This window comes from Haliotis rubra, unplaced genomic scaffold (assembly GCF_003918875.1).
Source record: "Haliotis rubra isolate DU_JTF1 unplaced genomic scaffold, ASM391887v1 Scf282, whole genome shotgun sequence".
Lineage (NCBI taxonomy): Eukaryota > Metazoa > Mollusca > Gastropoda > Lepetellida > Haliotidae > Haliotis > Haliotis rubra.
The window spans coordinates 45065-62377 of record NW_025766914.1 but is presented as its reverse complement, the minus strand read 5'-3'; the positions used below and the strand labels follow the sequence as shown (position 1 = coordinate 62377).

General features: G+C 42.0%; 1 protein-coding gene across 3 annotated transcripts in view; it reads right to left on the bottom strand.

The window, feature by feature from the left end:
- Positions 1 to 2765: 2765 nt before the first annotated feature.
- Positions 2766 to 17313, bottom strand: part of LOC124281316 (sodium- and chloride-dependent creatine transporter 1-like) — a 28225-nt gene continuing 13677 nt past the window's right edge. For 2 of the 3 annotated variants that reach the window (XM_046717338.1, XM_046717340.1), the window contains exons 9-13: positions 16989 to 17129; positions 14672 to 14771; positions 4175 to 4275; positions 3643 to 3810; positions 2766 to 3370 (exon numbers count right to left, since the gene is read on the bottom strand). In XM_046717338.1, coding sequence (XP_046573294.1) covers positions 3224 to 3370; positions 3643 to 3810; positions 4175 to 4275; positions 14672 to 14771; positions 16989 to 17129 — 657 coding nt within the window. In that variant the 3' untranslated portion in view covers positions 2766 to 3223. Of the gene's footprint in view, positions 3371 to 3642; positions 3811 to 4174; positions 4276 to 13926; positions 14373 to 14647; positions 14772 to 16988; positions 17130 to 17313 lie in introns of those variants that run through there. The other variant, XM_046717339.1, reaches the window with a different exon arrangement.

Here is a 17313-nt window from a genome sequence, read left to right as displayed (position 1 = left end):
CGTATCATCTTACTTGATTACAGCTCATTAGCATATGTCACCATATTTTTTACCTGTGTGTTGTTGCTTGTTTCATGGTTTTCCTCGGTAGTAGTCCAGCTATACGTTTCGTACATCCTCACATCCCACTAAACAACCCCTAGCGAGAATCTGGGTTATAATGGAGACTAACAGGATTGGGTGGTCAATGTCGCTGGCTTGGTTGACACATGTCTGAAATTTCATGAACCTGCTGTATGCGACGTCGCAAGGCATTGTGGTGAATATAACAAAAGAAACAAACCAAAACAAATGCTGAATGTGTTTTGAAAACGTCAACGTCATTGTAAAATGGAAAGAAATGCGTACGTAACAATAATAGGAACGAAAAACAAACCCAGTGTAATCATGACTTCATCAATGACAATTAATAGCTTTCGGAATCTTGAAGAAAGGCAAAGACGTATGTCTCCTAAGAAATGTTGGTTCTTTTTTTTGTTTAACAAAGCACTCAGCAATATTCCAACTATATGGCGGCAGTCTGTATATATTCACGCCTGGACGAGACAATCCAGTGATTCCAACTGAATTAAATCATTTGGTTACAATTTTATACATGCCTAGTTTGGGTATGTTTTGAAATGTTATAGAAATACACTCATGTACATTAGTGCCAATCCGTTGATCCTATTTCAGGTTTTGTTTGCCCCTATATTTGATCCTGTCATGTAATAATGTGATTGATTGATGATTAGTAGCAACACCATTTGGAATACCTCACAAAGGTTCCCCTTGAGCATGTCCCGTGTCTGGGGTAAATACTCAGTCTTATAAATTCAGGTCTGATGTGGCAAATGCCTTTGATGCTGTGTAATATGGACGTGGAAGCACAGCAAGAACAATTATCAGTTGAGGTAAAAAAAACAACATCGATGAAGTGATTAACCGATCACATTTTGACTGATCACTTACTTTTATCTGGAACAGCGGATTTGTCAAATGTTTATGTTGGCAGATTTACTTGAACTGGTCTGAACTTTATTTACATTCCGGCTGCATTTTGCGGCTTTAGACGCATACTGAATACAAATGCCTCTCAGAGAAGTGAGAAGAATACAACAAAGTGTCCGTGTAAACACAACACCCTTTCTTCAAAGGATTAACCGCCAATAGGTAGACCGATTGCTCATTGTTATAAATATCTTGATTTTATTTTCATAAAACCATATTCCATACGCATGATGTTGCCTTGTTAGAGCTGATGCAATAAGAACATGTGATGTCATATCTCATTGCTCCATATGTGTGTGTTTAAATTTGCCTATTTATGACAACCTCTTGAAACCTCTGTGGTACAACATCAAATACAACAATACGTAGAAAAACTCTTTTTAACCATGATAAAATGTCCAATATTGTCGCAATGAAGTGAAATATTGCTCTTGCTATGTAAAACTTGAACGTACTTAATGCTAAGGAGTCGGAACGATTAGAAAATAATATACTATCCCAAAAAAGAAACGCATAGGCGTTTTGTATTTTAAAAAATCTATTTATTAACAATTGCGTTCAAAGATTCGTCAAAATATGTAACAAAAGTGTTGATAACATGATTTTATACTATTGCACAAGTGATAAATCGACTTTACCTGAAAATGTTGATTTTGATGAGATTTCTTACAAGAACTGAATAGGCATCGCCACAACGAAACAGAAATCACCTTCCAGTTGACATTGTGCAGCAAAGAGCATGCACTGTCTGCCTATAAAAATCCAGATTACTTTCGGAAATCGGCATTCGTTTTGAAGGAGTTTCAAGTTCAAATCACTAAGCCACGTCCTGACGCTGCGACACGGAACGTCGCCATTGAAAGAATGCACGCTGGAGATTACCAATTTTCTGTGGCTAGGCGTCTGAATATTAGTCTGAGCACGATATCACTGCTTCTAGCTCGTTACAACCAAGCAGGTATAACAAATGACCGTCCCCGTACAGGCAGATCTCTAGTCACCACTGCAGCCCAAGATCGGTACATCCGGGTACTACATTTGCGTGATCGTACCGCCACGGGTGAGGCACAGCAGCCAGGGTGCCTGGACTTTGGAGGATATCCGGTCAAACTGAACGGAACAGGTTGAGGGAGAATGGACTGAGAGCCAGGAGACCCGACGTCGGGACCATGCATCTCCGTTATCTAAAATTATCAATTTGGTTGTATAGACATTACCTTCTTCTAAACTGATGTAAAATTCATGAACTAAAGTCTGTTTGTGGACGAGTTAGACATGTTTGAAAATACATTTTTGCACCAGATTTCTGGGTTATGCGTTTCTTTTTTTGGAACTCCGAACTACAGAAACGTAATGCTAAGGCTTCAGTGGATAATTGAGCCAAAACTACATGCCCCAAAACAGTTAACGGATTTGGTTGAATGGATATAAGAAAGCTGCAGTTCTTCACGAAAATAAAACATGGCAAGTATTTGCTTCATGTTATGTATGCGGTCCTCGTTGTTAGTTCCTTCATTGTTCATTAGACATATAGGCGTTTGCTAAAAAATTAATTCATACACCTAGGAATCCGTAACAATGATATCTTATAGAAAGAGCTTGGTGTAAAATCCCCACTCTAAATAAACAAACAAAACCCACAAATACATCTACACGTTTCAAAGTAAATGTTGATATTTGTCTGATGATGCAAAGTACATACGCATGTTAAACCTGGATGCATTGTATAATTTGAACAGCGTCGATTTCAGTGTGTATGTGTTTTGTTTTTTTTAACAAATAAACATGTTGTGCATTTGTTTTGACACAGCGCTTGACATTTGTCACTCAAATTTTCCCTGAAGAGGAATAATAATGAGAAGTGAAAGCAAGAGTCGTGCCTGTTTTGCTGTGTTAAAGGAGTAGACTCTTAGGGCGACTGTGGGCATGTATCCTTCCAACATTGTCAACACTATATATTGCAGATACAGCGTCAGTGCAGGAGCGTCACTGAGCCATTTGGATAGTGAAATCATTTGCACCACTCTGAACTTTATGAGCTTTTTCAGGAGGGTCTCAGCAAATTGACAGTCATCCCCGCCGAGCCGTTTCAGTCATCAATGTTTGTACGTCTTTCCACGAATAGTCGATTCCAGATCAAATTTCTGGGTCTCCGCGATCTGCTGCTCCAGAAAGGCGTAGACAAATAAAAGTTGTCATTGCGTAAAAATGATGGGTCCGTTTAACAAATACATCACACAGGTTTCTCCCTTGTAAATATAAAACGTGCATTTTCAAGGACGGAAATTTTCTCTCCGATCCAAAGGTCATACTCTTCAGCCCTGATACATTGTGTGGAACGTTCCCATCCCGAATCAGGAGCTAATGACAGTTTCATTCTCTGTAAAAAAGAAACAGATATACCGCTGGTATACAAACTCTTACAACAATATTCTGGCTTTTTAGTTTTTTGCCATGTGCATGAATGAGAAACTGCTAAGAGCGTTATTTTAACAGTTTAAAAAATTTAGGAGTAAGATTGTTGAGGAAAGTAACACATTGCGGAGGTTGTATAAACTCACAAAACGGAACACATTTATTATTCACCGAATATATTTTTGATAAAAAACAACAACATGCATCACAGAACTCACTGAACTCTAACATGTTTACCTGACGGAATGAGCCTTGTCGTTTTGCGACCTGAATCACCATAGTAATTGGGATAGGCACCAATGAAACAACAGCGATGAACCAACCAATCAAGACGCAGAAAGGTGGGTACATGTAGTGCCCGTATGAAGGTGATTTAAAGGTGATCAGTGTTACAATAAGGGCAGTCTGTGGAGAGAGATGCATTAAAAAATAAATGGCACACAAGTGGAGCAACTGTAAAAAAATAGACAACATTTTCTTCGATGCATTATATATTATTAGTGAGTGAGTGAGTGAGTGAGTGCGTGAATTTAGTTTAACGCCGCACTCAGCAATATTCCAGCTTTATGACGGCGATCTGTAAATAATCGAGTCTGGACCAGGCAATCCAGTGATCAACAGCATGAGCATCGACCTACGCAATTGGGATACGATGACATGTGTCAGCCATGTCAGAGAGCCTGACCACCCGATCTCCTCAGTCGCCTTTTACGACAAGCATGGGTTGTTGAAGACCAATTCTAACCCGGACCTTCACGGGTGAACTTACCAGAAGGAGCGCAGGTGTAACGAAGCAGCAAAGTATTTTGTATATGACAGGTGGTTGCCTGCCAAGCATATATTCCACATCAACAGAAAAACGGCGAATTCCTTAAAAGAAGAACAATAAAAGTATTTGGGAATATCTGCACAAACATTGTAGATCAAATAGATAAAAGCATAATCATTATAATGTAAACCGACAGATGTGTGTGAAGAGTACTTTTGTACCTAGTTACATAAAGTGTACCCAATGTACCTTTTGTTGACAAAACTGACGTCAATAAGCCACACCTCTTCCGTCATTCTATGATTTACCATTTAGGTTATTTCAGTGCATTTATTGGGCGAACCACTTAGTGATCCTTGTATTTAAGATGAGTCACTATTTATAACAAAGGGTTTGCTTCTTTACTCCGAAGTCGTGTCTAAACAATATACTAGTAATCATCGATGCATCATGATTTGTGTGACATAACCTTGAGTCTGCCTCATTGTTTGTTGGGGAAAATGTATGTTTCTTTTGAAGATACCTAATCAGATTTGTGAAGCTCCTTTGGTGTCTCTTTTGTCCTGATTACAATGAAAACCAAATGCTTGAATGTGTCTCAGCATGGATGATAACACAGGTCTGAACAGGCTCATACCTCCAGGTGAGGTGGGGATAAGTGGTGTCACAGATATTAGCACAACCAGACTCATACGCACATCCATCTCTGTCTCCATTTCTCCCAATTTGACTGAATGTGTGTGTGAGTTGGTTGTGTGCGTGTTGATGTTTTTTTGTGTGTGTTTTTTTTGGTGTGTGTGTTGTGTGTGTGTGTGTGTGTGTGTGTGTGTTGTGTGTGTGTGTGAGCCGCAAAAAACGACCATCTTTCGATGTGAATCAGATTACTGTGTCTGAGTGGGGTATCCACGATGAACTACAGCATGGTTTAGGATGGTGTACCGGTGGTCTGAGTGTGCATGCATGATAAACTACACCACGGAATGGGATGGTATATCCGTAGTTTGAGTGGGGCATCCATGATAAACTACAGCATGGTATAGGATGGTATATCAGTAGTCTGAGTGGGGCATCCATGATAAACTACAGCATGGTATAGGATGGTATATCAGTGGTTTGAGTGGGGCATCCATGATAAACTACAGCATGGTATAGGATGGTATATCAGTGGTTTGAGTGGGGCATTCATGATAAACTACAGCATGGTATAGGATGGTATATCAGTGGTCTGAGTGGGGCATCCATGATAAACTACAGCATGGTATAGGATGGTATATCAGTGGTCTTAATGGGGCATCCATGATAAACTACAGCATGGTATAGGATGGTATATCAGTAGTCTGAATGGAGCATACATGATAAACTGCAGCATGGTATAGGATGGTATATCGGTAGTCTGAATGGAGCATACATGATAAACTACAGCATGGTATAGGATGGTATATCAGTGGTCTGTGGTGTGGCATTCATGATAAACTACATCATGGTATAGAATGGTATATCAGTGGTCTTAATGGGGCATCCATGATAAACTACAGCATGGTATAGGATGGTATATCAGTGGTCTTAGAAGGGCATCCATGATGAACTACAGCATGGGATAGGATGGTATATCAGTAGTCTGAGTGGGGCATCCATGATAAAAACTACAGCATGGATAAATAGAATAGGATGGTATATCAGTGGTCTGAGTGGGGCATCCATGATAAACTACAGCATGGTATAGGATGGTATATCAGTAGTCTGAGTGGGGCATCCATGATAAACTACAGCATGGTATAGGATGGTATATCAGTAGTCTGATGGGGCATCCATGATAAACTACAGCATGGTATAGGTATATCATGGTATCCATGATATCAGCAGTGGTGGTATATCAGTGGTCTGAGTGGCATCCATGATAAACTACAGCATGGTATAGGATGGTATATCAGTGGTCTGAATGGGGCATCCATGATAAACTACAGCATGGTATAGGATGGTATATCAGTGGTCTGAGTGGGGCATCCATGATAAACTACAGCATGGTATAGGATGGTATATCAGTGGTCTGAGTGGGGCATCCATGATAAACTACAGCATGGTATAGGATGGTATATCAGTGGTCTGAGTGGGGCATCCATGATAAACTACAGCATGGTATAGGATGGTATATCAGTGGTCTGAGTGGGGCATCCATGATAAACTACAGCATGGTATAGGATGGTATATCAGTGGTCTGAGTGGGGTATCCATGATAAACTACAGCATGGTATAGGATGGTATATCAGTGGTCTGAGTGGGGTATCCATGATAAACTACAGCATGGTATAGGATGGTATATCAGTGGTCTGAGTGGGGCATCCATGATAAACTACAGCATGGTATAGGATGGTATATCAGTGGTCTGAGTGGGGCATCCATGATAAACTACAGCATGGTATAGGATGGTATATATCAGTGGTCTGAGTGGGGCATCCATGATAAACTACAGCATGGTATAGGATGGTATATCAGTAGTCTGAGTGGGGCATCCATGATAAACTACAGCATGGTATAGGATGGTATATCAGTGGTCTGAGTGGGGCATCCATGATAAACTACAGCATGGTATAGGATGGTATATCAGTGGTCTGAGTGGGGTATCATCCATGATAAACTACAGCATGGTATAGGATGGTATATCAGTGGTCTGAGTGGGGCATCCATGATAAACTACAGCATGGTATAGGATGGTATATCAGTAGTCTGAGTGGGGTATCCATGATAAACTACAGCATGGTATAGGATGGTATATCAGTAGTCTGAGTGGGGCATCCATGATAAACAGCATGGTATAGGATGGTATATCAGTGGTCTATAGGATGGTATATAGGATGGTATATCAGTAGTGTCTGAGTGGGGCATCCATGATAAACTACAGCATGGTATAGGATGGTATATCAGTAGTCTAAGTGGGGCATCCATGATAAACTACAGCATGGTATAGGATGGTATATCAGTAGTCTGAGTGGGGTATGGGTATCCATGATAAACTACAGCATGGTATAGGATGGTATATAGAGATGGCATCCATGATACAGCATGGTATAGGGTATATCAGTGGTCTGAGTGGGGCATCCATGATAAACTACAGCATGGTATAGGATGGTATATCAGTGGTCTGATGGTGGGGCATCCATGATAAACTACAGCATGGTATAGGATGGTATATCAGTAGTCTGAGTGGGGCATCCATGATAAACTACAGCATGGTATAGGATGGTATATCAGTGGTCTATCAGTGAGTGGGGCATCCATGATAAACTACAGCATGGTATAGGATGGTATATCAGTGGTCTGAATGGGGCATCCATGATAAACTACAGCATGGTATAGGATGGTATATCAGTGGTCTGAGTGGGGCATCCATGATAAACTACAGCATGGTATAGGATGGTATATCAGTGGTCTGAGTGGGGCATCCATGATAAACTACAGCATGGTATAGGATGGTATATCAGTAGTCTGAGTGGGGCATCCATGATAAACTACAGCATGGTATAGGATGGTATATCAGTAGTCTGAGTGGGGCATCCATGATAAACTACAGCATGGTATAGGATGGTATATCAGTAGTCTGAGTGGGGCATCCATGATAAACTACAGCATGGTATAGGATGGTATATCAGTGGTCTGAGTGGGGCATCCATGATAAACTACAGCATGGTATAGGATGGTATATCAGTGGTCTGAGTGGGGCATCCATGATAAACTACAGCATGGTATAGGATGGTATATCAGTGGTCTGAGTGGGGCATCCATGATAAACTACAGCATGGTATAGGATGGTATATCAGTGGTCTGAGTGGGGCATCCATGATAAACTACAGCATGGTATAGGATGGTATATCAGTGGTTTGAGTGGGGCATCCATGATAAACTACAGCATGGTATAGGATGGTATATCAGTAGTCTGAGTGGGGGCATCCATGATAAACTACAGCATGGTATAGGATGGTATATCAGTAGTCTGAGTGGGGCATCCATGATAAACTACAGCATGGTATAGGATGGTATATCAGTGGTCTTAATGGGGCATCCATGATAAACTACAGCATGGTATAGGATGGTATATCAGTGGTCTGAGTGGGGCATCCATGATAAACTACAGCATGGTATAGGATGGTATATCAGTGGTCTGAGTGGGGCATCCATGATAAACTACAGCATGGTATAGGATGGTATATCAGTAGTCTGAGTGGGGCATCCATGATAAACTACAGCATGGTATAGGATGGTATATCAGTAGTCTGAGTGGGGCATCCATGATAAACTACAGCATGGTATAGGATGGTATATCAGTAGTCTGAGTGGGGCATCCATGATAAACTACAGCATGGTATAGGATGGTATATCAGTAGTCTGAGTGGGGCATCCATGATAAACTACAGCATGGTATAGGATGGTATATCAGTGGTCTGAGTGGGGCATCCATGATAACTACAGCACAGCATGGTATAGGATGGTATATCAGTGGTCTGAGTGGGGCATCCATGATAAACTACAGCATGGTATAGGATGGTATATCAGTGGTCTGAGTGGGGCATCCATGATAAACTACAGCATGGTATAGGATGGTATATCAGTGGTCTGAGTGGGGCATCCATGATAAACTACAGCATGGTATAGGATGGTATATCAGTGGTCTGAGTGGGGCATCCATGATAAACTACAGCATGGTATAGGATGGTATATCAGTGGTCTGTGTGGGCATTCATGATAAACTACAGCATGGTATAGGATGGTATATCAGTGGTCTGTGTGGGCATCCATGATAAACTACAGCATGGTATAGGATGGTATATCAGTAGTCTGTGTGGGGCATCCATGATAAACTACAGCATGGTATAGGATGGTATATCAGTGGTCTGAGTGGGGCATCCATGATAAACTACAGCATGGTATAGGATGGTATATCAGTGGTCTGAGTGGGGCATCCATGATAAACTACAGCATGGTATAGGATGGTATATCAGTAGTCTGAGTGGGGCATCCATGATAAACTACAGCATGGTATAGGATGGTATATCAGTGGTCTGTGTGTGGCATCCATGATAAACTACAGCATGGTATAGGATTGGTATATCAGTAGTCTGAGTGGGGCATCCATGATAAACTACAGCATGGTATAGGATGGTATATCAGTAGTCTGAGTGGGGCATCCATGATAAACTACAGCATGGTATAGGATGGTATATCAGTGGTTTGAGTGGGCATCCATGATAAACTACAGCATGGTATAGGATGGTATATCAGTGGTCTGTGTGTGGCATCCATGATAAACTACAGCATGGTATAGGATGGTATATCAGTGGTCTGAGTGGGGTATCCATGATAACTACAGCATGGTATAGGATGGTATATCAGTGGTCTGAGTGGGGCATTCATGATAAACTACAGCATGGTATAGGATGGTATATCAGTGGTTTGAGTGGGGCATCCATGATAACTAAAGGCATGGTATATGATGGTATATCAGTAGTCTGAGTGGGGCATCCATAGTAAACTACAGCATGGTATAGGATGGTATATCAGTGGTCTGTGTGTGGCATTCATGATAAACTACAGCATGGTATAGGATGGTATATCAGTAGTCTAAGTGGGGCATCCATGATAACTAAAGGCATGGTATAGGATGGTATATCAGTAGTCTGAGTGGGGCATCCATGATAAACTACAGCATGGTATAGGATGGTATATCAGTAGTCTGAGTGGGGCATCCATGATAAACTACAGCATGGTATAGGATGGTATATCAGTAGTCTGAGTGGGGCATCCATGATAAACTACAGCATGGTATAGGATGGTATATCAGTGGTTTGAGTGGGGCATCCATGATAAACTACAGCATGGTATAGGATGGTATATCAGTGGTCTGAGTGGGGCATCCATGATAAACTACAGCATGGTATAGGATGGTATATCAGTGGTCTGAGTGGGGCATCCATGATAAACTACAGCATGGTATAGGATGGTATATCAGTGGTCTGAGTGGGGCATCCATGATAAACTACAGCATGGTATAGGATGGTATATCAGTAGTCTGAGTGGGGCATCCATGATAAACTACAGCATGGTATAGGATGGTATATCAGTAGTCTGAGTGGGGCATCCATGATAAACTACAGCATGGTATAGGATGGTATATCAGTAGTCTGAGTGGGGCATCCATGATAAACTACAGATGGTATATGATGGTATATCAGTGGTCTTAATGGGGCATCCATGATAAACTACAGCATGGTATAGGATGGTATACCAGTGGTCTGAGAGTGGGCATACATGATAAACTACAGCATGGAATGGGATGGCATATCAGTGGTCTGAGTGGGGCATCCATGATAAACTACAGCATGATATAGGATGTTATATCAGTATTCTGAATGGGGCATCCATGATAAACATGGTACAGCATTGTATATGAGGGGATGGTGTACCGGATGGTCTGGAGAGGGGGCATCCATGATAAACTACAGCATGGTATAGGATGGTATATCAGTGGTCTGAGTGGGGTATCCATGATAAACTACAGCATGGTATAGGATGGTATATCAGTAGTCTGAGTGGGGCATCCATGATAAACTACAGCATGGTATAGGATGGTATATCAGTGGTCTGAGTGGGGCATCCATGATAAACTACAGCATGGTATAGGATGGTATATCAGTGGTCTGAGTGGGGCATCCATGATAAACTACAGCATGGTATAGGATGGTATATCAGTAGTCTGAGTGGGGCATCCATGATAAACTACAGCATGGTATAGGATGGTATATCAGTAGTCTAAGTAGTCTGATAAACTACAGCATGGTATAGGATGGTATATCAGTGGTCTGAGTGGGGGCATCCATGATAAACTACAGCATGGTATAGGATGGTATATCAGTGGTCTGAGTGGGGCATCCATGATAAACTACAGCATGGTATAGGATGGTATATCAGTAGTCTGAGTGGGGCATCCATGATAAACTACAGCATGGTATAGGATGGTATATCAGTAGTCTGAGTGGGGCATCCATGATAAACTACAGCATGGTATAGGATGGTATATCAGTGGTTTAAGTGGGGCATCCATGATAAACTACAGCATGGTATAGGATGGTATATCAGTAGTCTGAGTGGGGCATCCATGATAAACTACAGCATGGTATAGGATGGTATATCAGTAGTCTGAGTGGGGCATCCATGATAAACTACAGCATGGTATAGGATGGTATATCAGTGGTCTGAGTGGGGCATCCATGATAAACTACAGCATGGTATAGGATGGTATATCAGTGGTCTGAGTGGGGCATCCATGATAAACTACAGCATGGTATAGGATGGTATATCAGTAGTCTGAGTGGGGCATCCATGATAAACTACAGCATGGTATAGGATGGTATATCAGTGGTCTGAGTGGGGCATCCATGATAAAACTACAGCATGGTATAGGATGGTATATCAGTGGTCTTAAGTGGGGCATCCATGATAAACTACAGCATGGTATAGGATGGTATATCAGTAGTCTGAGTGTGGCATCCATGATAAACTACAGCATGGTATAGGATGGTATATCAGTGGTCTGAGTGGGGCATCCATGATAAACTACAGCATGGTATAGGATGGTATATCAGTAGTCTGAGTGGGGCATCCATGATAAACTACAGCATGGTATAGGATGGTATATCAGTAGTCTGAGTGGGGCATCCATGATAAACTACAGCATGGTATAGGATGGTATATCAGTGGTCTGAGTGGGGCATCCATGATAAACTACAGCATGGTATAGGATGGTATATCAGTGGTCTGAGTGGGGCATCCATGATAAACTACAGCATGGTATAGGATGGTATATCAGTAGTCTGAGTGGGGCATCCATGATAAACTACAGCATGGTATAGGATGGTATATCAGTAGTCTGAGTGGGGTATCCATGATAAACTACAGCATGGTATAGGATGGTATATCAGTGGTCTGAGTGGGGCATCCATGATAAACTACAGCATGGTATAGGATGGTATATCAGTAGTCTGAGTGGGGCATCCATGATAAACTACAGCATGGTATAGGATGGTATATCAGTAGTCTGAGTGGGGCATCCATGATAAACTACAGCATGGTATAGGATGGTATATCAGTGGTCTGAGTGGGGCATCCATGATAAACTACAGCATGGTATAGGATGGTATATCAGTGGTCTGAGTGGGGCATCCATGATAAACTACAGCATGGTATAGGATGGTATATCAGTGGTTTGAGTGGGGCATCCATGATAAACTACAGCATGGTATAGGATGGTATATCAGTGGTCTGAGTGGGGCATCCATGATAAACTACAGCATGGTATAGGATGGTATATCAGTAGTCTGAGTGTGGCATCCATGATAAACTACAGCATGGTATAGGATGGTATATCAGTGGTCTGAGTGGGGCATCCATGATAAACTACAGCATGGTATAGGATGGTATATCAGTAGTCTGAGTGGGGCATCCATGATAAACTACAGCATGGTATAGGATGGTATATCAGTGGTCTGAGTGGGGCATCCATGATAAACTACAGCATGGTATAGGATGGTATATCAGTAGTCTGAGTGGGGCATCCATGATAAACTACAGCATGGTATAGGATGGTATATCAGTAGTCTGAGTGGGGTATCCATGATAAACTACAGCATGGTATAGGATGGTATATCAGTGGTTTAAGTGGGGCATCCATGATAAACTACAGCATGGTATAGGATGGTATATCAGTGGTCTGAGGGGCATCCATGATAAACTACAGCATGGAATGGGATGGCATATCAGTGGTCTGAGTGGGGCATCCATGATAAACTACAGCATGATATAGGATGGTATATCAGTAGTCTGAATGGGGCATCCATGATAAACAACAGCATGGTATAGGATGGTATATCAGTGGTCTGAGTGGTGGGGCATCCATGATAAACTACAGCATGGTATAGGATGGTATATCAGTGGTCTGAGTGGGGCATCCATGATAAACTACAGCATGGTATAGGATGGTATATCAGTAGTCTGAGTGGGGCATCCATGATAAACTACAGCATAGGGAATAGGATGGTATATCAGTGGTCTGAGTGGGGCATCCATGATAAACTACAGCATGGTATATAGGATGGTATATCAGTGGTCTTAATGGGGCATCCATGATAAACTACAGCATGGTATAGGATGGTATATCAGTGGTCTGAGTGGGGCATCCATGATAAACTACAGCATGGTATAGGATGGTATATCAGTGGTCTGAGTGGGGCATCCATGATAAACTACAGCATGGTATAGGATGGTATATCAGTAGTCTGAGTGGGGCATCCATGATAAACTACAGCATGGTATAGGATGGTATATCAGTAGTCTGAGTGGGGCATCCATGATAAACTACAGCATGGTATAGGATGGTATATCAGTGGTTTGAGTGGGGCATCCATGATAAACTACAGCATGGTATAGGATGGTATATCAGTGGTCTGAGTGGGGTATCCATGATAAACTACAGCATGGTATAGGATGGTATATCAGTGGTCTGAGTGGGGCATCCATGATAACTACAGCATGGTATAGGATGGTATATCAGTAGTCTGAGTGGGGTATCCATGATAAACTACAGCATGGTATAGGATGGTATATCAGTAGTCTGAGTGGGGTATCCATGATAAACTACAGCATGGTATAGGATGGTATATCAGTAGTCTGAGTGGGGTATCCATGATAAACTACAGCATGGTATAGGATGGTATATCAGTGGTTTGAGTGGGGCATCCATGATGAACTACAGCATGGTATAGGATGGTATATCAGTGGTTTGAGTGGGGTGTCCATGATAAACTACTGCACGGAATGGGAGTGTAAACCAGTCGTCTAGCACTATATTAACGTAACTGATATAACAACATGCATCGTTCGTGTATACAGACACATTAATAGCTTAAACTGACACGCAGTCAGCGGATCATGTCGGAGGCTCCGCTGTTGCGAGAATAATTGCCCGAAGCATCATAAAAGCAAACCACCAAGAAGCTCTCTGAAACAGTGAATGAAGCAGTCATAAAATACTCTCATTTGATACCACAATATCGATCATCTGATCGTACTGATCTCCTGATTGACGTGGAGATCGATTCCTCGAAAATATGCTCTCCGGCTTTCACTAATCCTAGCTACAGTGTATAAGGTGCTTCTCCGTCACTTCTTCCTATAGCTAGTATGGTGATCTACCTTCAGTTGTTGGCGATCTATAGCCCGTTTTTATATTGTGTTGTCTTCGTAAATAAAATAGTTTTACATGTTCATGCTAGTTTTAGACTCCATCTGTGATACTCTAGTTATTTTACATTCCTTCGATGACTGATTATTTAGCAACTTTAATTTATTGTTTATGTAAAACATTTCTCGTCACTATATGGCTGAAATATTGCCGAGGTGACGTTAAATTCTAACTCACTCACTCACTCACTCCGTCACTTCAATACCTACCATAGAGCCAGGCAATGACGACACATTCAAGGAACCCAATGAGGAGTAAGGAGACCGCAGCCAAGTAAGAGTCTAGCAGCTGATATATGTACATCCCTCCCTGAAAGATTTATTCTTTCTGTCAGTCACATATTACCATTCACCAGTACATCTTAGCGCGGCGACTCTCACAACTATAATACAATATGGACTAGAGAAATCATGTAAATCTGTATATTCTCCTCGCATGAACATTCTACTTCCGGAATCAGAACTGTCTGAACTGGTCTTTGGCAAGCCTTGCTTGAGGCAACTTATGGAATCGAGGGGTCAGGTCAGGTTGATGCATGTTCTTGATCTCAATCACTGGATTATCTGGTGCAGATTGGATTATTTACACAAACCCTCCATACAACTGGAGCGTTGAGGGTTGCGTCAACGTACAAACAAATAAACGTCTGGAATCGAGTGACTCCTCGGACTTAAACCAGTTTATGGAAGTTTTGCTGTTCAGAATGCTAGTGAAATTCTGCCACACACTCAACTGCAGGAACAATAGAGTGATGCATAAGAAAGGCATTAAGGTTGTAGCGAGCGAGCGTTGACATGGCACAAGGGGACCTGACGCGGGTGTTTGGGATTTTCTTGGAATGGCTTTCAGTCATTTTGTCAGATTCAACGGCACTCTTTGTCGTTCAGACCGCCTCCGTGGTGTAGTGGTTAGAGCGTCCGCCCGGAGAGCGGAAGGTCGTGGGTTCGATCCCCGACCGCGTCATACCAAAAGACGTTAAAAAATGGTACTTGTTGGTCCCTGCCTGGCGCTCGGCATTAATGGGTACAACAAGTTCGGCTCGAAGTCAGTTTAATGTGTCAGCGTCACTGCGGCATGGTATGTCAGTGGGCTAGCACTATTAAACCAGCTAAGTCTGGGCTAGTACAAGCAGCCGCACATACATACACACACGCATGCACGTCGTCATATGAGCGAAATATTCTCAAGTACGACGTAAAACCCAATTTCACCTCACCTCACCTTTGTCGTTCAACACCTAAACAACAAAGTCGGCGAATCGATTAAGAGCGTTAAAGTGGAAGATTGTGGGTTGCGTGGCAACCGAATGTTTGCCCAGGTAACACTGAACCAGAGCATCATATTTCACAAGACTTGAGCAAAATCCGATGAGTCATTTCAGCAGATATTAGGGTGAATCAATGTCGGAACAGGGTGGAGTGTCGTCAATAGTATATGAGGGCATTGCAGCTCGTTGATTTCTGTCAAGCTGTGTACTTTTCGTCGCCAAACCATGGGCTCTTTCTTCAATGGTCACAAGATCTAAATCCTGATCTGTAAAACATGCGAATATAAAATGCGCTTGCTGGGATGCTTGTCTCTGATCGTGTTTGTGATTTGATATTATCCTAAAAGAAATACAGATTTCACATGTGTTATAGCACGGTATCAAGAATGTGAATAGATGACATGAACTGGGAAGTGGTGATACCTTAGTGAAGAGTTACAGTTTGTGCGTTTTATCTAACCACGAAATGTACAATGAATTTTCTGACTCTCCATCGTATGTTGCAAAATTGCTAAAGCGGTAGCAAGCCCCAACTGAGTGTTTAAGTCGCAGTCAGCAATATTCCAGTTGACCATGAAAACAAATTAATGAAAGTATGATCATCGATCCGGGACATCTGTGAACGGTGGCACAACATCGGGTAATCATTGTATCCGACCCTCTCTATTAACCGAGCACCATGCTCCTTTAGTCTGTTTGTTGGTTTGTTGTTTAACGCCGCAAAAAGCAATATTCCAGCGGTGTGTATAAAATCAAATCTGAACCAGACAATCTAGTGAACAGCAGCTTAAGCACCGATCTACGCAAATGGGATACGATGACATTAGTCAACCAAGTCAGCAAGCCTGACCACCCGATCCCGTTAGTCGCCCATTACGATAAGCATGGGTTACTGAAGATCAATTCTAACCCGGATCTTCACGGGTAGCTCCTTTAGTACCACAAAGATGAGTTATTACGGATCTGGATTGACACGGGAGCAGTAGTATGTTCTGAGATGGTAGCCCTCATGGTAATTCCGGGTGAGGATTGGACGACTATGCTCGTATAAGGTTAGCAAAAGGATACGACTCTATGGTTCGGTGACTGGGTTCATATCGTGTCGTCGGATCCAAATGACGTGCTGGTTTGGCTGGTAAAAACCCATTGTTTACATGCTGTCGTCATATAGCTGGAATATTGCTTCGCGTGGCATGAAAACAAATAAAACGCATACGCAAACGCACACGCTTACACACTCAAACAGACAATTGACCTACTCTGGTGGTGAGTGGTAGACCAAGGGCGAAGACAAGGATGACGTACAACACTGCCATGAGACCATGAAGATATTTGGTTCCGGGTAGAAATCGGGAAAACAATTCCTCCAGCGTCACGACAACTGTCTCCATAGTAACAAACTGTAAACAAATAACAACTACATGAATATTTTAATCGTTACGTGAAATTTCCGACTGCATTTCATTCTTCATATGTTTCCTTTTTGGACCAATGCGTTTCTTTCATGAACTATCGAATCATTTAACCTCACTATTACTTGCCAGTTGGGACATTGCTTCAAAAGGGGCCAGTAAATCCTTTTAT